Source organism: Alosa alosa, chromosome 6, assembly GCF_017589495.1.
Source record: "Alosa alosa isolate M-15738 ecotype Scorff River chromosome 6, AALO_Geno_1.1, whole genome shotgun sequence".
In the NCBI taxonomy this organism is placed as follows: domain Eukaryota; kingdom Metazoa; phylum Chordata; class Actinopteri; order Clupeiformes; family Clupeidae; genus Alosa; species Alosa alosa.
The window spans coordinates 27381596-27409127 of NC_063194.1; the positions used below are offsets into that span (position 1 = coordinate 27381596).

The 27532-nt window shown below is 39.1% G+C and overlaps 1 protein-coding gene across 1 annotated transcript in view; it reads left to right on the plus strand.

Moving 5' to 3' along the window:
* Positions 1 to 25276, plus strand: part of kdm4ab (lysine (K)-specific demethylase 4A, genome duplicate b) — a 73948-nt gene extending 48672 nt beyond the window's left edge. The window contains exons 17-22 of the mRNA XM_048245633.1: positions 1362 to 1470; positions 2209 to 2397; positions 6757 to 6927; positions 14905 to 15024; positions 15219 to 15311; positions 24926 to 25276. Coding sequence (XP_048101590.1) covers positions 1362 to 1470; positions 2209 to 2397; positions 6757 to 6927; positions 14905 to 15024; positions 15219 to 15311; positions 24926 to 25051 — 808 coding nt within the window. The 3' untranslated portion in view covers positions 25052 to 25276. The remainder of the gene's footprint in view (positions 1 to 1361; positions 1471 to 2208; positions 2398 to 6756; positions 6928 to 14904; positions 15025 to 15218; positions 15312 to 24925) is intronic.
* The last annotated feature ends 2256 nt before the right edge of the window (positions 25277 to 27532 follow it).

The following is a 27532-nucleotide window of genomic DNA, read 5'->3' on the forward strand; positions in this document are numbered from 1 at the left end:
TTTGGGCAATAAACTGATTCAAAACGATTTATTCCCGGCATGAAAACGTGCTGATTGACAGGTCTGGAAACAGGTCTGGTTTTAATGCAGTGCCATCTGAGGTCCAAAAGACCACGGCCATCCAATTCCAATTTTTCAGCTCTTTCCCTTGTTTACAAAGATTTCTCTGGATTCCCTGAATGTTTTAATAACATTATGTCCTGTAGATGATGAACTCCCCAAATACTTAACAATTTTGTGCACACAGGTTTACACAGAGTGATGAATACCCCCACATCTTTACTTCTAAGAAACCTTGCCTCTCTGGGATGATATTTGTCGTGTTGCCAGTCCCCTAATTTGTTGTGAAACATTCCTCCTTTTGTTTTCCTTATCATTACAACTTTTCCAGCATTTTGTTACTCCTGTCACAACTTTTTTTGAAACATGTTGCTGGAATTAAATTCAAAATTAACATATATTTTCCATGAAATAGTCAAATTTGTCATTTTCAACATTTGATATGGTATCTGTATCCTTTTTGCAACTAAATATGAGTTTAAGAAATTTGCAGATTATCACATTCTGTTTTTGTTCACATTTTACACAACATCCCAACTTTTTCTGATTTGGGCTTGTACTACTTTCAGCACAGTCCAAATCATAGCACACCATGATCTGTTTGAATATGAACTGTGTTAAATTGCACTATATGGACAAAAGTATTGGGACACCTTTATGAAATCCCATTTTTAATCTATAGGCATAGGATACCTATAACAGCTTCCACTCTGCAGGGAAGATTTCGGAGTGTGTCTGTTGGGTTATCTCCCCCATCATCTAGAAGAACAATTGTGAGGTCAGGCACTGATGTTGGCTGGGAAAGCTGGGTTGAGGTCAGTCAGGGCTCTGTGGGCCAGTCAAGTTCTTCCACACCAAACCCATCCAACCATGTCTTTATGGACCTTTTTTTGCACCCTATGATGCTTGAATTCTCTTAACTATTCAGACTGATACATTTTTTCACATGTTTTTGCATGTAGGCTGCATGACTAAGTGCATTATTTTATACACTTATGACAGTGAGTCTGAGTGAAACGCATGAATTCAATGGTGAAATAAATACTTTTGTCCATATAGTGTAGAGGCAAAGGGGCGGGGCCTTTGAGTTTGAAAAGCTAATTTTTTGAAAGATCTAAAACATGTCTCAAGTTTGTCTTTGACTCATTTTAACATTAGGGTGATTAATATTTCACAACATCCCACCTTAGTGTTCATTAGAACTTAATTATATGCTTTTGTGTGTGCCTGGTATGCATAGGTATTAATTTGTCATGTTATTTTTTTTTTCCCAATGTTATCCATTCATTTTGTCTGTTAAGGTGGGTGCATGTATTATGTGCTGTGGCAGTTTTGGAAGCCCGCTTTGTAAGCGTGGTAGACCGTGGTCCTGTTGACCTCAGCAAGATCCCTTTGCAGAGGTTTAAACTTGTGAGTATGATTCTGCAGCATTTTAATCAGGTAATGAATACAATTTACTAGCCAAAAGCTAAAATGGTAGTGAAGTGCATACCTCCGCCAGGGACCTCACATGAGATGCTCCATCAAGTTGATAATCGGTTGGTTTGTTTGTAGCATAACATAAAACTACTAGCCCAATTTTCGTGAAACTTGACAAAAGATGTAGTATGGGCCAAGGATGAACCCATTACACAGCCGGCTATGTACACGAAGGCTTTTGATATCTGTACAGATGCTCATTGTTAGAATGGAAACAAGTTGTGTACAGTATAATATTTTATAATATGTAATGACTAGTAATTATCATTTCTGAAATTGTTTTTAAATCAGACTTTAGTTCATCCATAACTCTTCATGCACCTCTCCTCATTACAACAATAACAGCCATTTCTGCTGAGTGCTGTGCCAATTAGCACATTGCGCTCAAATGTATAAAATACAGATGCAGTCATAATTAATTCTGTTGCCTTGCTGTTGGACTAATAGTGATCTCATTGTTATAGGATATAGGTGTAGCCTGTATGCAATATTTCTGAAAATTAAGCATTGTAAGAATTTATACATTTTTTATTATTATTATTTGTAATTTGAAACTGCCAGTCTAGACAGAACATAAGTGTGATTACTGGTAATTAAAAAAACTTTACAGGTTTTTTACAGTTCATTAGATCTCTGTTCTAAAACTCTTCTCCTGTATCCATTCTGTAGAAATGTTACTATTGTAGAAAGTTCACCAAGAAGACAATGGGTTGCTGTGTACAGTGCTCACATGGTCGTTGTCCAACTGCCTTCCACCCAACCTGTGCCCAAGCCGCAGGTGTCCTCATGTATCCTGATGACTGGCCCTTTGTAGTATATATCACCTGCCATCGTCATAAGGGTATTTCACACCCAGAGGTAGTGTTCTTTTGTTCTTAGTGTTTTTATTCTAGCTTTCCATCCATGTGAACCATGACATTTTTTGTGAAATTTTTGTGACATTCAAAGCTTCCATAATTGTTATATAGATAACAATTGGCCAATATAGGAGATAGCCATGCTGATGGACAGCTCCAACATTTTGTACTAATTTTATGTGCACCATTTGTGTATTAACCTCATCTCATTGCATGAACAAGTATAGCACTAAGTAGAAAACTAGAATGCCACCTGTCTGGAGGCTGTTGAGGCTTTGGTGTGGAACATGGTGTGATTGGAAGGCCAGACAACTTAAATTCCGAGTGTGTCCCTTTTGTCGGGCACATAGTTTTTCGTTTTATTTATGGGATTTTTCCCATTTGGTGAACTGACTGGGATATAGGAGTTGAGATCTGTGCAAGGGCTGTATTTCTGCTGCAGAACACTTGGGCCATCGAGGTAAATTAGTGTCCCCTTTCATCCGTGTCATTAATCTGTTTAGCTTCTTACATACTGCTTTACAAATCTAATGCACATATTTAGGTTAGGGAGTAGGGTTGGGGCAACCCATTACATTTATTCATTTAGCAGACACTTTTATCCAAAGCGACTTACAGAAAGAGAATAGCATTCAAGCCACAGTATATGTGGAGATTTTAGGTAGGAATTACTATCTGTCAATACTTTTACTAGAGAAGAGTGGCAGCATTATAAAATCTAATCAAAGTAGAAGAGGAGGTAGAGGACGGGAAGAGAGGGAAGTTCATGTTAGGTGTGTTAGATTGTTAGAAGTGTTAAGAGAGGAGATATCCTTGGAAGAGTTGGGTTATCAAGAGCTTCTTGAACAGAGAGGGACACCCCTGCTTTGGTGGCACTTGGCAGGTCATTCCACCATTGGGGGACCTCAAATGAAAACAGTCTGGATTCCCTGTGTGTACACGCGGCAGTGATAGATAGATAGATAGAAAGAAAGAAAGAAAAAGAAAGAAAAAGATACTTTATTGATCCCCAAGGGGAAATTCGAGGTCTCAGTACCATATAGACATCACACACAACATTCACTAACAGCAGAAAAAGTCATTAAAAGTATATAATATAAAAAAACACAACTAAGCAATAAGGACAGTACAAGATAAACAATATACTAAAATACAAATTATACTAAATAACACTAAATCTAAATCAAGTCTAAAACAGAATCCACATAGCGGGTGATTAAGCATGAGGCGCTTGTAATGACTGAGGCAGGGACTGAGCCTGTGATTCTCTGTGCATAGTGAGGTAAGGTGCTCTGTGAGAGTGAGTGTCATGGTGATCGTGCAAATGAGTAAGTCCAACAGTGCAAGAATAAAGTCTAGAGACCAGCATAAAATAAATATGGACATATAAGAGAGTAGGCAAGGTAATATAAAAAAAACTATAGAAATATAACTATGTTAAGTAAAGGTATAAGTGTGGCCACAATCCGGCTGTGGGATGGAGAGAGGGGTTATGCATATGGGCTAATACAGCACGCAAACAGTGGTAGTAGCAGTAAGACAGTGGTAAAAAGTGGCTAGTGGACAGACAGTACACAAACATGGAGAGGGTGGAGAGGCAGACAGACTATGCGGAGAAGTATATCTCTCCTCTTTCCTTAAGTGAAGCATTAAACAGTTCAATGGCCCTGGGGACAAATTACTTTCTCAGTCTGTCAGTTGTGCATGATAGTGAGCGAAGTCTCCAGCTGATCAAGGTCTTCTGCTTTGTAATAGTGCTGTGGAGTGGATGACAGTCATAGTCCAAAATGTTGATCAGTTTGTTCAGGGTCCTTTTATCTGATATTTAAGTGATGCACTCCAGTTCAGCTCCCACTACAGAGCCAGCTTTCCTTACCAGCCTGTCTAGTCACCCAGCATCCTTCTTCTTTGTGCTTCCTCCCCAGCATACCACAGCATAAAACAGGATGCTGGCAACAACAGACTGGTAGAACATCCTGAGGAGCTTGCTCCACACATTGAAGGACCGCAGCCTCCTCAGGAAGTACAGCCTGCTCTGCCCTTTCTTGTAGAGTGCCTCAGTATTGGCTGACCAGTCCAGTTTATTGTCCAGGTGTAAACCCAGATACTTGTAGGTGTTTACCACCTCCACATTGACCCCATCAATGGAGACTGGTAGCAGAGCGGGCTTAGACCTCCTCCTTAGAAATCCTCCACCATCTCCTTGGTCTTCGCAGTGTTGAGTTGAAGGTGGTTGAGTTTGCACCATTGCACAAAGTCCTCCACCAGGCTCCTGTACTCCTCCTCTTCCTCGTCCCTGATAGACCCCACAATTGCAGTATCGTCAGAAAACTTCTGCATGTGTCATGACTCAGTGTTGTAGCAGAAGTCAGACGTGTACAAGGTGAACAGGACTGGAGAGAGCACAGTTCCCTGTGGCGCTCCGGTGCTGCTGATCACAGTGTCAGAGAGACAGTTCTTCAGTCTGACGAACTGTGGCCGCTCGGTCAGGTAATCTGTAATCCAGGATACCAGGTGAGCGTCCACACCCATCTGCAAGAGCTTGTCTCCCAATCTGAGGGTTTGGATGGTGTTAAAAGCACTTGAGAAATCAAAAAACATGGTTCTCACAACACTTTTCCCCTTATCTAGGTGAGAATGTGTCCTGTGTAGAAGATAAGTGATGGCATCGTCCACGCCCACTTTCTCCTGGTATGCAAACTGTAGCGGGTCTAGTGCATGGCGTACCTGGGGTCTGAGTATACACAAGACCAGTCACTCCATTGTCTTCATCACGTGTGAAGTTAGAGTGACAGGCCTATAGTCATTAAGCTCACTTGGGTGTGGCTTCTTAGGGACGGGGGTGAGACATGATGTCTTCCACAGTGTTGGAACTCGTCCGAGACGGAGACTCAGGTTGAAGATGTGCTTCAGTGACTCCCCCAGTTCAGCAGCACAGACCTTGAGCATAGTGATGGGCAAATGAAGCTTTGGTGAACCACTGAACCACTGCAGTGTGAAGCTAGTGACACTAGCTGAAAAAAAAAGATGGCCGCCACACATTCATTTTTCAACATAAAAGTCCTTAAGTAAACCAGTATTTTTGGTTATATATACTGGTTTGTGTAAGGACTTTTATGTTGAAAAATCTACATGTGGTGGCCATATTGGATTTTTTTAATTAGTGTCGCTAGCTTCACACTGCTGTCTTTCAGTGGTTCACCAAAGCTTCATTTGCTTATCACTACTTGAGCAGCCTTGGACACAGTCTGTCAGACCCGGCTGCCTTCCTAGGGCAAAGTTTCATCAGCTGTCCTCTGACCTGATCTGGTCACCATATGGGGGAGGGGTGCGATAGCCTGTGATGGTGGGGGTGAGTGTTGCACTGGGGGTGAAGTGTGGGTTGGGCAGGCAAGCAAGCAAGAGCAGTGTCTGAGTCAGCAGGGGGTGGTGGACAGACCACTGCCATTGGAGCTGAAGCAGGGCAGTCAAACCTATTGTAGAAGTGGTTCGCCCTGTCCAGATCTCCCTCCACAGAGCTGCTGCTCTTCTTAAAGCCAGTGATGGTCTTCATTCCATCCCATGCCTCCTTCATGTTGTTCTCCTGCAACTACTGTGCCACCTTCCTTCTGTAGTCCTCCTTAGCCTCTTTCAGCTTATTTTTGATTTACCCCACCAAAGTGCCACAAAAATACAATATTTGGTGGCATTCTGTTTTACACAGTTTTAACAGTGAACCTTGCGTTATATACCCGTCTTAAACTGTCTTTTGTTGTTTATGAAATACATATAATACACATTTTTTGCATTAACAGATGTGTTATGTGGTGTGATTTATCATATAGCGTGACACCATTAGAAATTATGAAAATAAAAAGGTTTTTTGGGTATAAATCATACAAATCTCAATGGAACAGATGGGAAATAGGGTCAGCAAAAGTCACAAGCATGGTCTTTCTTGTATGTCAAAAATAATATGAAGTTTGTTGAAAGATTGAGGACAAATGCCATACTTTGTGTATTGATGAAGAAATATGCTGTAAAATGTAATACATTTGCACAAGGAAATGTTAGATATTAATGAAGTAATGGAAGAAGATTATGATACTTTGATTTACATACAAAAATACCATTATAATTTTACACACAATCATTTTCCTGTCACACCATAGGACAATTTTAGTCACTAATGCAACAAATTAGTGAAGAAATATAAATTCCAACACTAAATCTAAAAGACCATACATATTTTTGGGAATGGGAGAGTCAGTACAACAGGACTAAGTGATTTCCATGCCTAATATCTGAATTTTTTTTTTTTTTTTCAAAAACTTTTTTTTCCCCCCTAAAACGTCAACCATCCATTTGTATTTCCCTTCAGCGGAACAAGGTATCCCTCCAAGATTTGGTGGAGGGCCAGCAAGTAATCTGCAAACACAAGAATGGACGCTATTACCAAGCTGAAGTAGTGGAGCTGACAAAGGCAACCTTCTATGAGGTGATCTTTGATGATGGCTCCTTTAGTGATAACCTCTTCCCTGAAGACATCACGGTAAGAGGAAAAAAGTTGAAGCATTACTGTAAGTGTATCGTTTTAGAGATTATGGTAATTTAAAGGGATATTCCATCATTTCCACCTCCCCTCGAGTTAAACAATTGATTTTTACCCTTCTCCAGTTCATCCAGCCGTTCTCTGAGTCTGGCGATACCACTTTTAAGCCTAGCATAGATAATTGAATTGGATTAGACCATTAGCATATCGCCTGCTAGTGTCACGCTTAAAAGTGACTAAGATTTCCAGTAATTTTCCCAGGCGTAATAATCTGCTGCAGCTCAAACTTGTTGCTGGAATGCCTACGGGGACTATTTTCAGGTGCTGCGTGATATTGTGCTGCAGCGCCCATGTTACGTTCGCAATGTTCCTGGATTATTACGCCAGAATGAGAGTATACATCCATGTAGAAAAGACAAGTTTTAAATGGGAAAATTACCGGAAATCTTAGTCTCTTTTAAACGTGATGCTAGCAGGCGAGATGCTAATGGTCTAATCTGATTCAATGATCTATGTTGGGCTGGAGCTAAAAGTGGTATCGCCAGACTCCGTTGTTTAAGTCGAGGGGAGGTGGAAAATGAGTGTAATTCCCCAAATGGGGGAATATCACTTTAAGTGCTTTCAAAGTAGTTTGTTCATTGTTTTGCTTTGTTAGAGTTTGTTTTTACAAACATCCTTTGAGAGTCACCTAAAAGTCATGGGCAATGTGATTTGGCATAAACATTCAAGTACAACTTAGAGGTAATGATAAATAATAAATAAAACACAGAAAAAAATAAAAGCAATAAATGTATAATAATAAAAGAAAATAAGTCAAAACAGAAAATTCTCAAGAGATACTAGACCACCAGCCATTCAGATATAGAAATAAAAGATTACAGAAGAGCCTAGACTGTGATCTTTCTGAAGATTGTATCGGATAAACCTATATGACTTTTAGACTGAGGCCACATGATCAGAGAAATGTAATTGATTAGTAGTTCACCCAAGTAATGTGCCGTTCACCCAAGTATCACCCAAGTTATGTGCCGTTTTAGCGCTTAAATGGAAATAGTAGTCATCAGGTGGGATTGGGAAGTCAAATATGTGGGAGTGAATTATCTCACCTAATTAGTATTTAGATTTGATCAATATTGATGTCATTGTTGATTCTGCTTGTTGGTCCAATTCTTTCTTGATTTCCTTATTGATTACACAGCTTTTCAGAATCAACACATTTTGTTTAAACACAGTCTAGAGTGTCTGCTGAATAACATTTGAACACTTAAAGATAAATTGCAATGCTTCTTTTTAAAAGGAGTATAACTTGGAAAACAAATTTGAACGATAAAATTAACTTATTCTTCTTTTAAAGATCGGTATTTATGCCTAGTTGCCTAGGTTAGTTGTAAGACCATCAGTCTACAACCCCAACACAGAAAAACGTTGTGATGTTGTGTAAAATGTGAATAAAAACAGAATGTGACAATTTGCAAATCTCGTATACCCATATACAGGTGGGTTTCAAAAAATTTGAATATTGTGGAAGAGTTTTTTTTTTCCCATAATGTATTTTTAAAAACTGAATCTTTCATATATTTTAGATTCATTACATATAGATTGGATTTTTTGTTTTGTTTTAGCGTCGATGGTTATGGCTTACAGCTTCTCAAAATATTAGAATAAAGATGTTATAATATAATAACCAGAAATATTGGTTTCCTGAGCCTTTAATCTCTGTCCGGCTCAGTAAACATAACCACAATCATTGGAAAGACTGCTGATTTGATAGTTGTCCAGAAGACACTCATCGACACCCTCCGCAAAGAGGGTAAACCACAGAAGGTCATTGCTGAAAGGCCAGGATGTTCACAGAGTGGTGTATCAAAGCATATTCATAGAAAGTTGAAGGGAAAAGTGTGGTAGGAAAAGGTGTCCAAGCAAGAAGGATGACTGCAGCCTTGAGATAATTGTCAAGCAAAGCAAATTGAAGAATTTGGGGGAACTTGACAGGGAGTGGACTGAGGCTGGAGTCTGCAGCTAAACAACCAATACAAATGCAATAAAATAATATTTATTTTAGTAGAGGACATTGCCCATGCAAACGTGGCTCACTTAAAAAAAAAAGGCCATTCACACCATTGTTTCCACGCATGTCACACTATGGTATTTTTCTTCAAGATTCGTTTCATTTATTAAGTACAAATAGCCGAGAGACCATGATCCTTGCATCAACGCGGAGTGACAGTCATCCATCGATAATGCGCAGTTGATTAAGAAACGCCGTTGCAGATATGTCATTAAACATGAGCCCCTACACTAAGTGGTATGAGCTGACATGTCAAAACCAAAGTGGTGTCTGTTGGAAGGACGTTGTTTTTTTTGGAACTTCCTTAGAAACAGAAGCAGAGACTGCTATCATGTGTCCTAAACTAATTAATGAATGCGACCAAGGTAGGTAATGGTTGAATACAATATAAGATGCATTAGGGCTACCAATGACATGCTAACCTGTAATAAACATCTTAACTTAAAATTCAGTGGAGATGCAGTTAGCTAACAAGCTATATTAATGTTATATAGGATGGATAAATAATGTTGTGATTGATATTATCTCATGGCCCAAACATGGCCCTATTGTCAGATTATATCAATTATTGGTCAGTAATTTAGAGACTTGTTTTAAGAAATTCAAGACAGGAGAAATCAGGCAGTTGAGGAGAAAGAGGAGGAGAAGAGAGGGAAATGATAGGTGCAGGGCCCTCTAAGTGAGTGAGAGTCAAGACGTGACACACTTTGTCAGAAGGTAGCCTACACGCTCTGCAGTCCTTGCAAATGTAAAATGCAGCATTCGCTACGCTGATGAGAAGCAGAGCATTCCTAACAGATTGAGCAGGATCTAGTATAAATATCCAAAGCCAATTTGGGACAAGGCTCTGGAGATATACAGGTGCATCTAAAAACATTGAATATTGTGGAAAAACGTGTTGGTTCAAGTTATCAACAAAACATTTTATAAACTGAACAAATTTATGGTTGTACATCATTGTTGGCAAACCCTCTATGGTTTAGTCTTGCGTAGGCTACTTTTGCTAAAGTAGCATGATTTATGCTAAAATGTATGAAATATATTTGTTAATTGATCAATTTGTTTCCAAAAAATGCACCAGAAGTTATAATTAGAGGGGATGCATCCCCTCTATTGAAATCCGGGGATATTTCTTTTTACCTTTTTGTGCGCGCTATTCAGCTCAAACCGCTTAACGTACAAATTTGGTTGAAACACCGTTTCATAGATCTTCCAAGGCTTTACCGTCCTATCCGTTTTTCATTTTTGAGAAGTTTATACTTTTTGAGATATTTGTAATTAAAAGTGTATTTTTCCCCCATAGACTTGAATGGGGGCTGTGATGTCATAATAGAGCCAGCTGCGCTCGTTAAGTAGTTCTCAGTGCAGTTCCCAGGCTAATCAGAACTAGAGATGCACCGATTGCAATTTTTGGGCCGTTTCCGATTTCCGATTTTTCATAGATTTTCACCTGCCGATACCGATTTTAGCCTAGGGCTGGGCGATATGGACCAAAACTGATATCCCGATATTTTGGGGCTGATTGGCGATATTGATATTTCAAACAGAAAGAGCGAAGTGCTTCATATATTCACTCAACACAACAATTATGACAACACAGGCAGTTTTAATTATATTAATTTCAGACTGCTCTAACAGCTGTGCAAAAAAGTGTAAACAATAACATGGCCTACAATAGGCTACAGTTACTCTGATAAAGCTGTGCAAATAACAAAAGACCAAAAGTTGACCCTGACTGACAACGCAGGCCTACATTGTACTGCACAATGCAATAGGCTATTTTGGGCACAACAATATTGAAAAAACCTGCAGTTTTGTCACACAATGCAGTTTTTTTTACCTGTAAGGGTTTGATAGGGCCTAGATGACAAGCAAATGTAGACTATGATGGCCTAGACATGTTGCTATCATCAACAAAAATAGTCTTAAACAATTAGGCTACTTAAACAACGTAACTGAGTCACTCATCAAGAGTGTGATAGACGCTACCGTCATTTTGTATCGCTCATTTTTGCATGTTCCGTTCAGAAGAAAAAAAACGATTGAATGGGGTTTCAGGAATCATAAAAAATGATGCCCTAACTGCTCGCGAGTCGTGTGCATATCCTCTTAATAAAATCAGCGTGTAGGTTGTCTCCCTGAGGACTTTAGATCTGCTACTGTATATCGCTAAACGCAAGCATTCATCAGTGTATTTAAATTAGCTAGGCTATGTACCAACAATGACATTTTACCGTGAGTCAAAGAGCTGTAAACAGTGTTGTAACTTAAATCTGCATGTACAAAACCGCTTGGAGCTCCAGTGGAATTTTGATTTTTTACAACGAGAATTCTCGGTCTAGCCGTTGATGTGCCGACGAAATAGGCATCAGCACCAACCTCTGATCAAGGTAAACAAAATCTGACTCGAAGGTAAACAAAATCTGACTCTGTGTCCGTCATGTTTGAAAGTTTGTAGTGCTGCGAGGGAGAACGTGCACACGCAAGGGGCGCAGTTGAGCAGAGCTGCGGCTATCTGAATGGTCTGAACACAGAAGAGCAAGTGGCTTTGATTAAATGGCCCATTATTTGACATAATACCGGTATTACGATATTGTCTCAACTACATATCGTTTTCAAAAATATATCGGTCGTAGTCGTAATACCGATATATCGCCCAGCCCTATTTTAGCCGATTCCGATTTCATTTCTTCTAACCATTTTACAGCGCACACAAATAGTTATTTTCTATCTTTTCTTTAATAGAACATGTTCATATAGAAATGTAGGCCTAATCAACTTATCAATAATGAAATGGCTATAAAACTAATGCCAGTGTAATTATAATGCCATATGTTATAATGCCAACTACAGTGTGGGACATTCATTTCACAGACTACTAATATGAATGCACTGTTATAGAACATCCATTTTTTTCTTCTGACATCCAATATCCAATAAGAACAATTTTCATGATACATTTGAACATGCTGCATGGAACATATTTTCATATGCATTGAAGAATTTATGGGAGGGCGAGGGAAAAGTGGGAGTAGGCCACGCAAACACAGGGGAGGAGAAGTGCTAATAGCAATTAGGTGCTCCACCATATGAAAACAGCGCACGTCTGTTTTGCGATGAAAAACTTAAATCCGGTTAAATGCATCAATTAGGCTATAGAAACTTTCAGAGACTGCTGATTCAGTATTCAGAGCATCAGTTTTCTTCATTGTAGGCTACAATGTCAAACGCAACTTTAACTTTTGTTTGCCGTTCTAATAGGCTTCTCAATCTGCTAGGCATAGCCCTAGTCTACTTGCAGTAAATAGTTCTAGTATTTTTTTTAAGTGGAGTAGAACTACTAGGGCTATTGTATGTCGCTGCTTGTTGACATCTTATTATCATGTAGCTTATGATCACTAAACTTTGATTCTTTTTATTGTCGCAATCGGTTATCTCCGTTCAGCTGCGCTTGTGGTTCAGCTGTGGGCACGCAATTAGCGGCAGGGATGGGCGGTGATGAGCGATGTTTACATAGCCTATGAAGTGACAGCTTAGTAAATTCCACGCAATATGGCAAAGCACAACGTTCGCTGCATAGAAAAACTCAATAGCCTATTAGTGCTTTCTGTGTAGCTTCTTCAAACTTTGCAAACTCAGCTGGGTGTTGTTACAGTTGCAGCGGGCGAGTGCATTTGACCGGCATAGAATCGGCATGTCTCAGACTGACCGGCTGGTCGCCGGTCATGGCCGATCACGTGAAAATCGGCCAATTCCGGTCACCAGCCGATCTATCGGTGCATCTCTAATCAGAACACTGGCACAGGTGTCACCTGTGAGGACTCCAACTGTCTCAGCTTCTAAGCATACAATCTAGCTCTACCTGAAGTGTTTCCTGTGTGTCAAAATAAAAGTCCCAGCCATATCTCATGCATTCAGCATTATATCTCCAGAACAGCTTGACGTACATGCTTCAAATTTGGTACGAGTGTTTTTATGGACTCAAAGATGAAGTGAGTTGATGTTGAAGGTCAAATGTCAAGGTCAAAAACACCTTGAGTGTGATATCTCAAGAATGCCATGTCACACAAGATTTAAATTTGGTTACTCCAAAAGCACCTTTGCAGGTATCACAATTACCCTACCAACCAGCTAGCATCAAGCTTAACAGCCCCACCAACACCCTAACCAGCAGATTGCATCCCCTCGTGCAATTCCTCGGAATTGCATTTCTAGTTTAAAGGGTTCATTTTTCAAAATTTTGTTTGGGGGGCTGGGAGGGCTCAGAACAACCCCCTTGCATTTTGGGTGCCCAAAATTCCAAGTGACACCCCTGACGTATTTGAGCAACCAAGGCCAGAGCCAGGATTTTTCAGTGGTCCAAATTCCTCTTGTCACATAAAAACAAATGTTGCATTTCATTTGGATATCAAGGTCCCAAGAGTGTGGAGGAAGAGTGGAGAGGCACAGAATCCAAGTCGTTTGAAGTCCAGTTTAATATATCCACAGTCAGTGATGATTTGGGGTGTCACGTCATCTGCTGATGCTGGACCGTTTTATGAAGTGCAGAGTCAATGCAGCCTTCTACCATTGCCTTGCTAATGAGCTCGCGATTCACAACTTCACGAGGCGTGAAAAAGCCTCGGAATCTGAATTGAAAGCAACGTTAACAAGCAAACACATTTACAAAAAATAATGAATTGGTTTAAAATAATGGTTTGAATATTAAGGGCTGCCTAATATTCTTTCGAATATTATTGTTTTAAATATTCGAATTATATTTGAATAACGAAGTTCGGAGTCAAAGCCCTATTATCTATGAGCACAGTTTGATACTCAATTCACAAATGCAAGTGTACACTTTACCTTGCAAAAGAAGAAATTGTATTTACATGATACAGAAATGCCACCTTGCCTGAGGTCATTGAAATTGGACTGAGGTAAAGTGTGAGTGAGGTAAAAAGGTCCTGTGGATAGACCAATCAAAATGTGCAATTCTGTTTTGACATTATGTAGCCATCTGGGTTAAAAATGAGAGGGACTATCCAACTTATCCAACTTGTTATAATGCTCAGTTCAAAACCCAGCATCTATGACAGTGTGGAGGTGCATAAGTACCTACGGCATGGGCATCTTGCACATCTGGTAAGGCACAATCAATTCTAAATTATTGGTTAGAGGTTGACAGAGGTTTTGAGCAACAAACACTGGCATCCAGACAATGTATTTTTCAGGAAAGACCTTGAATATTTCAGGAAAACAAATGCCATTCATTCTGCACATATTTAAACAGTATTTCTCCATAGAGGAAAGGTCCAGGTGCTAAAATGGAATTTAGACCTGTCAAATTGTCAATAAAAAAAAAAAAGATGACCCCAGAATGTTGAGCTGAAATTCTGTATTGGGCAGGAATGGGACAACATTTCATTCTCAAAACTCTAGCAACTGGTCTCTTCAGTTCCAAAACATTTACAGAATGTTGTTAAATGAAGAAGTGAAGCAGCACAATGGTAAACATGCCCCTGTCCCAACTTTTTTTGAAACATGTTGCTGGCATCAAATTTAAAATAAACATATTTTCCATTAAATTAAATTTGTCATGTTCAACATTTGATATTTTTGCAGCTAAATATGGGTTTATGAGATTTGTAGATAAAACACATTCTGTTTGCATTTTACACAATGTCAACTTTTTCTGTGTTGGGGTTGTAAATTATCTGGTGGCCTGTCAGGCAGCTGAAAAACTTGCAAGGGTCATTGTGACATGTAGTCTATATCATTGCAAAATGCCCCTTTAAGTTCTTTTTAAGCTATTGATCTTTTCATACAAAGCTTAACTTTTGCGACATTGTAAGCACTGGTATTTCTTTAATGTAATGTGAACTCTTTTTTTAAATTGTAGTGCATGCTTTTATTTATGGATTTTTTAGAACAGGGATTGTGTAGAGCTCGGCCCACCACCAGAGGGCACTGTGGTTCAGGTGCGGTGGACAGACGGACTGGTATATGGAGCCAAATTTGTAGCAGAACATGTGATTCCAATGTATATGGTGAGAGGAGTCCTACACATTTTATTCACCTGGAGACAATTTGACTGAAATTGTAGGTTTCTTTTGTAATGATGCTGAAACATGCTTACATGTTGCATAGTATGTGTCCTTATTTCAAATTATGCCATGAGGACATCTGTGATGAGTGTAGTGTGCTATTAATTTTGTTCCTCTAACTTTGTAATGTTTGCCAGGTGGACTTTGAAGATGGCTCACAACTCAGTGTGAAGAGAGATGATGTCTATAGCCTGAATGAAGATCTACCAAAGCGTGTGAAGACACGACTGGTAAGCAGCCCAAAAATAATATCAATATATAGATAGGTATCTCCACCAAGAAGATCAGAACGTAAAAATAATTTTAGAAAACTGGTCTAATTTTTTTCAAATGTGCATACAACTCTCGTCTCTGGTGGAGCCATTGATAATAGTGGAAGCTAATTGTAGCAGCACACACTCTGTAAATAGAACGCTACCGTTGTGCATCTGGTGTAGCCCAACTGTTAAAATTAATGGGCATTACAGCATTCAAAAAACCTTCCATGGAAATGCATAGGGTTGGTTCATAATGTATCGACATGTGAATATGTACCAGTCATGTGGTATGTTGTGAATACATTGTACCAATCGTGTTGTGATCTTGCTGCTGATGCGAAGTTGGTGTTGTGAAGCCTTGCGCATGCGCAGTTTTCCCCGAAATAGATACACGATACAACATTTCATGAAGCATGACAGTTTAGCAAAATACACATTACATATATTACACAATATAATCTGGAATCCCTGCGCCGAAGAGCACCTGTTTTGTCTGACTCAACGCCCAGTCAGTTCCCATAAAAATATATTGTTTTTGCAAAAGAAAAAGGTTTTAAATGCATTTATTTGCTCAATTTCAAAGAAAATGCATGTCCATGTTTTCAACCGTAACCCCATAATATAATTGCAGCCTCTGTCATCATATAAAGCTCACCCCATTTAGCCTTTTTTTGGACAAAATAGTAAGGAGATGAGAGGAAATGAGCGAGGAGAGAGATGAGGTGTGGGTTCAGGAAATTACCTCAAGCCAGACTTGAACCTCAGTCTCCGTGAGCACTGAGCCTATTTTGTTCATGGTATGTTAACACGCTGATGTGTCACGCTGATCCCTCTTCTTTGGGTGGAAGAAACGTGCAACGTCACCCTTTCTCTTCATTTTGCATACCTCTCAATAGTTTCTGAAATTAATTCTTAACATTACTGAAATACTAAGACTAAAATGCATTGGCCTGTTACATAGATACATTGTTACATAGATGAAAGCGATAATGACCGGTGTTCTATACATTATCCCGCTTATTACACAGCTATTTGCCAAAATGAAAAAATAAACCCCACATGATATGACTCTGCAAATTAATTTGTTTACCATTTCATCGTGGCTTTTGCTGAGAAAAACAATTAGTTCGCAACACACTCTGAACTTGAATCAAACATTCTTTCAGACACAGCTGATCAACTGTCTGCTTTCTCTTTTGAATGAAGTTCCATTGCAAGAATTGACCAGACTACTTGAGGAGTGATATGAAATAACCTATGGTTATTACACACTCTAAAGAATGCATGACGATGTGAAATTCAACCAAGCAGTGATATAATACCACAATAAAAATAGCTTATGTAATGTCTTGATTGAAACATGCTTCACACACAAATGATATCCTGTGTTTGGGGTAAAGGGAGCGGACTTTCCCTGATTCTCAGCATAAGGATACATTAGAAGATGATAATGATAAAGAACTCTGGTGCTTAAAAACTCAACGTTCCGTTCATTTCATTAACGTGCTCGTCATGAAAATAACTCATCAGCTTTATTTTTCACACCGTTCGGGTTTCAAGATTGATAACTGGCCGGTTAAAGTGCCCATATTATGACTATTTTTCAACAAGTTAAAATAGGTCTATGAGTTCCAGAAAACATGTTTCTGAAGTTGTTTGCTGGAAATAGCTTGTAGGAAAAGATTCTTACCTACCTCTATTACACTCTTTTTCAGTCCCTGTCAAAGTGTGCTGTTTCTGCTGCTCATTACATATTAATGAGCTGCTGCTCACTTACCCACGCCCCACTCCATTAACTGTTACCAGGGTCATTCGTGTCAAATCAACAAATGCCTCCAGCCTAGCCTGACCATCTTGGGTTTGCTTCATACTTTATGTCAATAATGCTAAATATTACCCAACAACTACTGTGCAAAGGTTTAAGCTTGTATCTACATTATTTTCTGAGATATGTAGGCTTAAAAAACAGTTGAACTCGTAGGCTTTGTGTGGAGAGGTGGGGTGTTGATTATGCAACGTCTGAAACCCGCCAATTCAAAATCCCCTAACATCTACTACACCTTCGTTTTACATAGTATAGCCCGTAGCTAACACTTAGCCTACCATAATCTCTATGTAAAACGGTTAGCTTGCTAGCTAGGTATTTAACAGTGGAACTTCAGTAGCCTACAACATAAGCTTAGCTATCTCACCTAGTTGTAGGAAATATGTAAGTGATGGAATTAGAATGAATCCCATGAACAAACAGATAACTCTTAAACCAACCTTATTTTGTGCCTTTTATTCATGTTTGTTCAACGATTTAGTAAGTATAAATCCTTTTCCCTCCCACTTCGATGCAGCTCCATAGGTTTCCATTATATCCACGTAACGTAATTGCCCTAAAAGGAGGTGGTGGGTGGGAATATTGAAATGTTTCGGCTTGTGACGTCAAAAGCCTTGCCGATTTTGACCAGCTCACCCTGGAGGCTGAAGGCAGGATACATCCAGAAACCCTGATCTCACTCAAAACAGCATGGGTTTTTCCAAGTTTGTATGCGGGACAACCAAACAGCAGTGCAAGGTAGACTATTTAGTGTATTGCAAGCAAATCCTTATTGTAAGTAGGTTACCATAGCTGTTTTTTCTATCGTAAACCTTTCTTCTTAAATTCTTACTCAAACACATTCTCTCCTGGAAAACCGGTCATTATTTCGTCTAAGGACCTCTAAATAATGACCACTGTCAATGGCAACAGATTTTAATTCAAAAGTGAAGGCAGACGGTTGATCAGCTGTGTTCTAAAGAATGTTTGATTCAAGTTCAGCGTGTGTTACAAACTATTTGTTTCTCAGCAAAAGCCACAACGAAACGGTAATAAATAAATGTAGAGACATATAGTAGAGTTTATTTTTTCGTTTTGGCAAGTAGCCGTATAATAAGCGGGATAATGTATTGAACGCCGGTCATTATTGGGAAAATAAGTCCCTTTAGGGCGAAGCAAGACCCCGACGCGCCGGTTTGCCCTGTCGGGACTTATTTTCCCAATAATGACCGGCGTTTTATACATTATCCCTTACCTATATGGCACCACAAATGCCATACATATGCTTCCAGTCTAGGATTACATCAACCATCCCACCACCCCCAGCTACTATAGAAATGTCCCACTCTTATAATCCCACTCTAATTTTACAACAAAAAAACCAAGTAATTTCGAGCTGTACAGTGACAGGAAGAAAGATGGAGAAAGGAAGAGGGAGAGATAGAGAGCGTACATGAGCAAGAGAAACCATTGCCATCAGTGGCGGCCGGTGGTTAAAAAAAATAACGGCGGAAGGAATGTCCGCTTGATTGGTGTTAGTGGCAATATGTGAATAGATGTAGGCCACCGACCCGACACATTTATAGCAGCAGTACTATGTAGCATTTTAACTGGCAATGTTGTGCAATAAGTCACTTTGGATAATAGTGCTAAATTAATAAATGTAAATGTAAATTTAGGTCTGGGAAGTCAGGGAAGATATGTAGGTCTAGTTATGAAATACTGTTTTCCAGATGAGCAAAATTATGAAAAGTCTGGAGGTTTTGCTCAATGTAATACATTTGCAGAAAAGTCTTTAACACTAAAAATAGACACTTGTTTTATAAAACCATGTAAGTATTTACCATTAAAAAGTAGACCTTAAATGTGGTTATTTGTAACATGCTATTGTTTTTAAAGCCAAATCGCTATAATTTAAAGACAGGTAGTAAGCTAAGTGAGAATTTATACTCAAAAGGCAAATGTTACTGAAGACGTCATTACAGGAATGCATCATGGTCTGAAACATTCATTAACAATGTTACCATCCAAAGATACAGTTAGTAACAATAACATATTAACAACAAGAACATTATTTAACAATTGTTTAGTGAAGGCATAACTTGGATGATTATATTAACGCATAACTATCCAAAAATGTTTTAGCCTATCACCAAATGAACTGTCCACATTTGTGACAGGCCAGCAGCTGTAGGCTATAGCTGATTGTTTTCTGTGCTAACGTTACCAGTTAGCCATTTGTCATACTATGTAGCATTCAGCAGCCTACACTAGCCTTACCATCTTTTTTTGGAATAGGAATTTTTGGAACTGGTCTTCCTGCTTTGATCCTAACCTTCACACTATATTTGAATGTATAAAAGATGGATATTGTCCTCTGATTCCATTGTACTGTTTATTTCACGAGCAAAAAACGAGCTTTCCGTTCAACACAAGATTCTTAGCTGTATGACTGCAGATAACGTTCTTGCACCGTTGCCGCTAAAAACAGCACCTCCTATCGCAATTGAAAATTACTGTATGGAGGAGCTTCCTCCCTTGGCCATTGAAAACGACGTGATTCACGCCCGCTGGGGTCAGAGCATAGACAGTAAAAGAAATGGACGAACAGACTCCGTCGTTCTCAATGGGAGGGCACCGAGTCATTTTTCAGTTGGTCCCCCCAGTACTGCGCAGACTCGCACTTAACTTTGTGACGTTAGCCATCGAACTGAATCTTGTAACTCATATGATAGATACACAGAAATTCTTCTCACACTTCCTTCGCCTTCAAAGTCATCAAAGTTAAACATTTATTTATGTACTATTATTAATATCATCCTCACAAGTGATATCAAGTCGTGTTAATGTTGAAACTACCACACATGATCATCTTCAAAAACAGTCATGGTAAAACAAAACAAAAAAGTTATAGCTTCTAGCCTTGAAGCTAATCTTCTTTCCACTTTTCTGACCTACGGTCAATCCATCGAAAACCTCTGAAATGATTATCGTTAGACTACCTAACGGTAAAACTACTGTTTTTCATTAGGTTTACTTGCCTCTATGCTTTACCTTAACATACAATGCTATTGTAGGCTACATAGCTTTGTTCACGAGTTTCCGTGCTGGCTGGACTACGCTTCTTATCCAAACAATACGGTTATCTCCCTTCAGTGCGTTAGCTTCCCTTCAACCGGACATGCTAAACATTCTTCTTACGGAAACCTAACGTTACGTACGAGGTAGTCGAGTCTTGTTTTGCCTTTTATTGTTTATGTAGATAACACAGAAGCTAAAATATCGGCACATGATATATGTTATATGAAGTTATGGGAGTTCAAAAAAATCCTAAATGAATGGGCGTTCTATGGGGTTAGCAGAGAGTTGATAACCACTGCTACATCGATGCTTCTACTTCCGGGAATTCGCCTGCCCCCTTGAGTCAGAGCCGTTTATAATGGACTTCAATGAGGGGCTTGAGGAGGAAGCTCCTCCATACAGTAATTTTCAATTGCGATAGGGGGTGCTGTTGGCATTTTGACCTAGGGGAACGATTTTGTTCATTCAAAGTGTTAAAAATGGTAATATTAACAGTAATTTATCAGATTAGTAATTCACTTTATATATTTTTTTATTTTTTTCTGAAATTTTAGGGAGGGTGTTCCTCCATTTCCTCAATGAAGGAGCCTCCTCTGATTGCCATATATGTTTGTCAAAAAATTAATTACATTACATTTCGTTTTGATATTATTTGCTATGCCATATCGCAAAGCAGTTTTTATCTGCGGTGCAGTGCAGATAAACTTGGCCTTGTGGTGCATTGCAGAAAGAAAGAACTTTTAGTTCTTTTTTTGTAGTAGCATAGCACACCTTGCAATTCCTCTTTGTCTGACTGAACTTGAGTCTGACTGAGTCGTGAATTTTTAATAGTTTGCTGGATAAGTTAACAAAGTTACCAGCAAGAGTTGCAACACATGGAATTAAGAGGAAAGAATAGAAACGATTTATTTTCAACCAAAGGATATCTAAGACCTGAACAAAATCTCTTTCCACTTTAGGAAATTACACAAACTCAGCCAGCTGCTAGCTAGCCAGCTAACTAAAATGTTTAAATTATTACAATTTCCCTTGGGATTACTAAAGTATCTATCTATATATCCATCTATCTATCTATCTATCTACCTGCACACACCTTGGAAACTAGATGATAATGATGATGGTAGTTGTGAATAGCAGCAACCAAAGTCTGAAGTACCATCACAGAGGCTAGCTAGTGTTTCTTACTGCCAATGCTTCTGATAGCTTCTTCTACTGTATAACGTAGGTAGCGTTAGCCTTTTCACAACAGCGACACCTCTGTACTGGAGAATATTGCAACTAGTGTCGCGACCACCACGTGCGAGTATAAATGGTTACGGCGCTTTAGTGAAGTCACATTGTCGCGCTACAGGTCGGGAACGGCGAGTATGTAGGACGCTGTAGGCCATCAACTTTACACGCTGATGGTGCTCAAAATGCTGAACACAACCGTGTTCAAAGCAGGATGAGGACAACCTGAGGTTGTGTGTGTGTACAAAACTGAGCGAGAATTTTAAATATTTAACATTGTTTTATGTTTAAACGAGATTGCAGAATTGTGGGGAAACTGAGGAGTCAGTGCATCACCAATCCCTGTAATAATAGTGGTAGTAGGCCAGACCTAGTACTCAGACCCAGACTCTATTAGGCCACATATCTATCTATCTAGATATGGCACTGTAGAATGGTTGGTGGAGGCATAGAACAGTTTGAGAACCTGTGGCCTAAAACAATGTTGGTGGTTGCATGGTAGATCTGAAGTGAAATGGGTTGTGATGTAGCCTAGAAATCTAGACGCACCCTAGCGGCAGCAAATTTAATTTGCTGCCTGGGCTAGTCTAGCAACTCGCCGTTGGCTTGCGAGCTGGAAAAATTAAACTTCTATAGGGCCAATCACATCTTGTATAGAGTCGTTAGGCGGGCTTAACATAATGATTGATGGCAGAGTTGAAACGGTTCGGTGTGAATTCCCTGCTACTTGAAAACAAAGAAGATGGATTTTGCTGTTGCCGAACAGTGTGACACGAGTTAAGCTTTTTTTTAAGTCGCCAAAAGTCTGAACTAGCTCCACTGGAGGGAAAACACATGGGACTCATGAGTTGTAGCACTAGCCTATTGTGTGCAGAGGGAATTTGAAAGACAACCGATTATCCCGCCCCTCGGACTGAGCACTGCGAACGGTGAGTCCCCAGACCCTACATTTTAATGTGGGTCAGGCTAGTTGTGATGGTCTGTCATTTTTAAAAGGTGGGTCCCCAGAAAAAAAGTTTGGGAAACACTGTCTTTATAGGTTATAGCTGAGATGATGATAAAGTTGCCTTGAATCAAAGAGAAGTGCTATGCCAAAAAAGTGACACTTTCACATAGGCTATCATAACCTATGTTCCTTACAGTTCCTTATAGACAGACAATATAAAAAAAATCAAACAAAGACGCTGGACGTAGTGGCGTTACTCACCTGTGTACCCGTAACATAGCAACATGCAGGATTCCGCCAGCCAATCTGAATGCAGGATTCCGCCAGCCAATCAGATCGCAGGATTCCAACAGGCAATCAGAATGCAAGATTCCAACAACAATCCCCCCTCCCCATGGTGGGTAGGCTGAACACAGGTTTTAGGATAACTTGTCTACCTTTACAATGCATATCACAAAATGTATGTAATAAATTGGTCACTTTGAGGTGCATCATTGCAGCCTTAATCACATATTTTTGGTGTAGCACCATCCAACTGGAAGTAAGAACTTCTAGTGTATAAAACTAGCAAAATAAATTGACACACACACTCACACGCCATATGTAAGGGATAATGTATACAACGCCGGTCATTATGGGGAAAATAAGTCCCGACAGGACGAACCAGACCCCGACGCGCCAGCGGAGGGGTCTTGTTTCGCCCTGAAGGGACTTATTTTCCCATTATGACCGGGCGCTCTATACATTATCCCGCTTTATTATCTGACTACTTGCCAAAAACGAAAAAATAAACTCCACGATATGTCTCTTTACACTTAATTGTTACCGTTTCATCGTGGCTTTTGCTGAGAAACAAATAGTTCGCAACACGCGCTGAACTTGATTCAAACATTCTTTAGAACACAGCTGATCAACCGTCTGCTTTCACTTTTGAATTAAGTTCCAATGCAAGAAGTGACCGGAATACTTGCGGAGTGATATGATCAGCAGCACAAAACCCGTTGCCATTGACAGCGGCAATTATATGTTTGCAGCGGTAATTACATGAATTTATTTTACCGTAGAACGTTGGGAAATCCCATTCAAGTCAATGGAGCGTTCTACTGGCATTGTGAAGAGCCGTATAATAAGTGAATGTATTGTTAGGTTACGAAATGTCACGGCTCACAGAACCGTGGGTGCTCGGGCCCATCATTGTCGCTAGCGGCCATATTTTTCCCATGGGCGAAAACTCATGAAATTTGGCATGCACAATAGGACCATAGCACCCAGGAAAGAAGGCTTGGCCCTGGGTGTAGACCAGGGACTTCATAGCGCTGTGGTGCAATGATTTTCTTTCAGTTATCCTATTAGCTGGTTTGATTTGCATTGAATATGATTGTCACTTTCAATGATTGTCACTTACCTGACACTTTCTTGTAAAATAATTTGACCTAATTTAAGAAGAGTTTAACTTATTTTAAGACGTTTCATCCTACAAGCAAGCAAATTTGTCTGCCAGTGCGTTATGTAAATTTGTCTTGAAATGCTTAAAATAAGTCAGTCTTATTAAATTAAGTCAAAATGATCTTTCGAGAGAACGCTAGGTAAGTCTATTCATACTTCAAATAATATTAAATTTTTTTTTTTTTTTTTTTTATCTTAATATAAGATTAACACTTGGTTAGATTTTACTTTTTGCAGTGTAGATTGAAAATGCAGCCTGCCACCATAGTTCAGAGTGCCGGTTGCCCCTGACACCAACATTTGTTTACAATATCAGTCTTGTTGGGAAACTGTGGGCTGAACAATTCTAGAATTTGTATTTAATGTGCACAAACTCTCTTGATAGCAGAAATCTTTTATTTATTCTGTATATGTGAGGTATTTGGGGTAGTACATTTTGTGTAACTAAGTGCCTGGGAATATGTGCTGGGAACTCTTTAGCAATACAATATTTCCTTACAAACATATTACCTTTTAATTTTTTGTACAATGATCCTTGAATGTACACGCATGACTCTTCAGACATCGAAGACACAACATATATGTCATATGTACATGTAAGTAATTAACTGGTACACTTAATAGGTTTATTCCACTGTATCAAAGAGTAACAAGGTTGTAGCAGCACAGCTGTTACATGTACACTGAAGACAATGAGGCCTTGACTGGAGCTAAGAATGGTTTGTATATCAAATCGATCATGACCAGATTTACCCCATCCAGCAGGTCTCAGGTCAGCTCTTTGCCTCTGAAAATGTAGGCAAATTGGCAAAGTTTTGTAAAAGCACTCAGTATTACAATGTAACAACTATGTGTAGGTACCCACAAATACATAATGCAAGTACAATGATAGTACCTGATAGTACATGTTGTTACACAGGTTGTACCACTGTACCTAATTGGGTAGGTACACTGTAACAGCGACACATTCAAATAAAGTGTTACCGTCAAATCATAGATGTGCCTTAATTTTTTTATTTAATAGATGAACATTCAACATTGGTTCACTCACTGACTGTTATTCCTTGATTTTCTTTGCAGTCCGTTGCTTCAGACATGCGCTTCAAAGGTGTTTTTGTGGAGAAGGAGGTCAACCAGGATTCCAAGAGACAGCGAGTCATCAATTCACGCTATAGAGAAGACTACATTGAGCCTGTCATTTTTTGAGCCATCATGGAGTAGACTGCATTATCATGTCACAAAACCCTGAATTTCTAAACACCAATAATTATTTGTAGGGTTGAGTGGACAATGAGAAGTATGTGGTATCTCAATATCTCAACCCAAGGATGCACAAATACTGTCTATATATTTATTTGAAAATCCTTTTCTTTATTTCTTAACAATATTTTTTTGTGTTGGATGGTGTTGCATTAAACTATTTTGGGGAAACACAGAATATTCATTCAGTCACTGAGCAGCATTCACCTGTACATTGTACATACACAGATTTTTACAATTGTAACACTTTTTGGAGTCCTATAGTTTGTATCAGATCTACCCACACTTTCTTTTCTCACTGTGTACTTCACCCACAGGGCTACATAAATTGAAAAATCAATAAAATATTGTCAACTCTTACAAAGTGTTTATTACATAAATATATAATATTACATTACATTTGAACTCCTTATGTGAAAGTTTAATTTGGCTCACTCAACAATGGCTGGCAATTAAAATCCAGCTTGACCACAAACATGACATGCTTATCTCTAAAACTACAGTTCTGTAGATTTTATGTGGTAAAAAAGGCTCTTGAATGATGTCACTTTTGAGAAATACTCCAGGGTGCCAAAGCGGCACCTGTCAAAGTATGAAACAGTCTGGATGTGCCAGTGTTATACGGTATCTGGCAAACATTCAAAAGTACCATCTCAAACCAATCTGATATGAACAAGCAGGTCTCACGGAGCAATGAATGGCCCCTGCCAGACAAATGATCTGCTGCGAAGGGCCCGGCGGACACCAAAAAAGGGCCCCTCAGATATGGCCTAGCTTAAACGAAGGAGGTACCACATGAAACCACCTTGAAATGAAAAAGCACATCCCACCGAACCCAAAAATCACCATGCCAGACAAATTACTTGCTGCAAAGGGCCTGCCAGACACCCCTCAAATGCGGCCCCAATATACAATATCATACAATTGACCTAGATTAAATGTTGAGAGTACCACTTCAAACAGTTTCTGAACCAATTGTGCACATCCACAAAGTACAACTATCAGCAAGCAATTTTCTGCTGCTTAAGGTCCACCAGACACCCCCAAAATGCAGTCCCCACATACTATATTAATTCATCTTCAGTACATAATGAAAGAACCACATGACACTAAAAAATTGTGAACATTCACAGAGCACAAGTGCACCATAATTTAGGTTATTTCAAACGTTATACTGATTTCAAATTAGAACATTCCTTCAATAGACAACTATAGCTCTGTTAGGACTAATTACAGGCACCTGCACCCTAGCCTTTTTAACCTGAGCAGCCTTCACCCCGAGTATTTTTGTTAATGTGCCCTGAAGAAGGCAGACATGGCACAAGCACAAAACACATATGCATCTACTGGTTTTAAAGTATTTACAGATCATTTTGTCTGCCTGTTATACCAATCCTACAGTCTCCATTTAGTCTCTCAATCTGTTCAACTAGTCAGCATGGTATCATATTCAGATTCAGATTCAGAAAACTTTATTAATCCCATCAGTGGGCAATTAAGTTTGCAGTCCCGGTCTCCATCAATCTACAATAAATAGTATAAATAAATTAAAAAAGTTATGTAATATAAAATATAGAAATACAAGACCTAAAGAAAATAAAATAAATTAGAAAATAAAAGACATATACATCTTAACACACACATACAGTCAGGCACTCTGTCCTGTCAGTGATGAACAGCGCTCAGTAAATCAAAATTTTCAGTAGTGTACTCTATCCCTTCAACCTTATTTAATAATCTAATGGATGTAGGGATGAAGGATCCAGAATACCTTTTTGTTTTTGTCCTGACAGAATAATAGCGCCTCCCAGAGGGCATTAATGAAAATTCACCACCTAAAACATGATCAGGCTGACTGATGATACTTTTAGCCTTTTGGACTGCTGGTTTGTTAAACAGAGCACTCAGACTATTTAGCTGTGTTCCAATAATCTTTGATGAAGTGTTAACAATGATGCTGAGACTGTTCTTGTCTTTGACTGATAGGCTATTGAACCAACATAAAAAAGAAAAAGTTAAAAGACTCTCAATAAAGGACTGATAAAAGTTACGTAAAATGGTTTTAGAGACACTGAAGGAGTTAAGCTTCCTCAGCAGATGAATTCTCTGTTGTCCCTTTTTGACAATTGTCTCAGTGTTTACATGAAACTTGAGCTCACTGTCAAATATTGTACCTAAGTACTTGTAAGAATCAACGATTTCCACATCCCGCCCATGTATGACACTTGCTATTGGTTCTGCCTTTGTCCTCCTAAAATCAATTATGAGCTCCTTTGTTTTGGCTACATTTAAATCTAAAAAATTATTGTCGCACCACTTCACAAATTATGTTAACGCTAGCCCATGACTGGAATGTGGACCTTGGAATAAAGATAGCAGTGCAGTGTCATCTGAAAACTTGACTAGGTAGCTTCCTTGTTGGGAAGA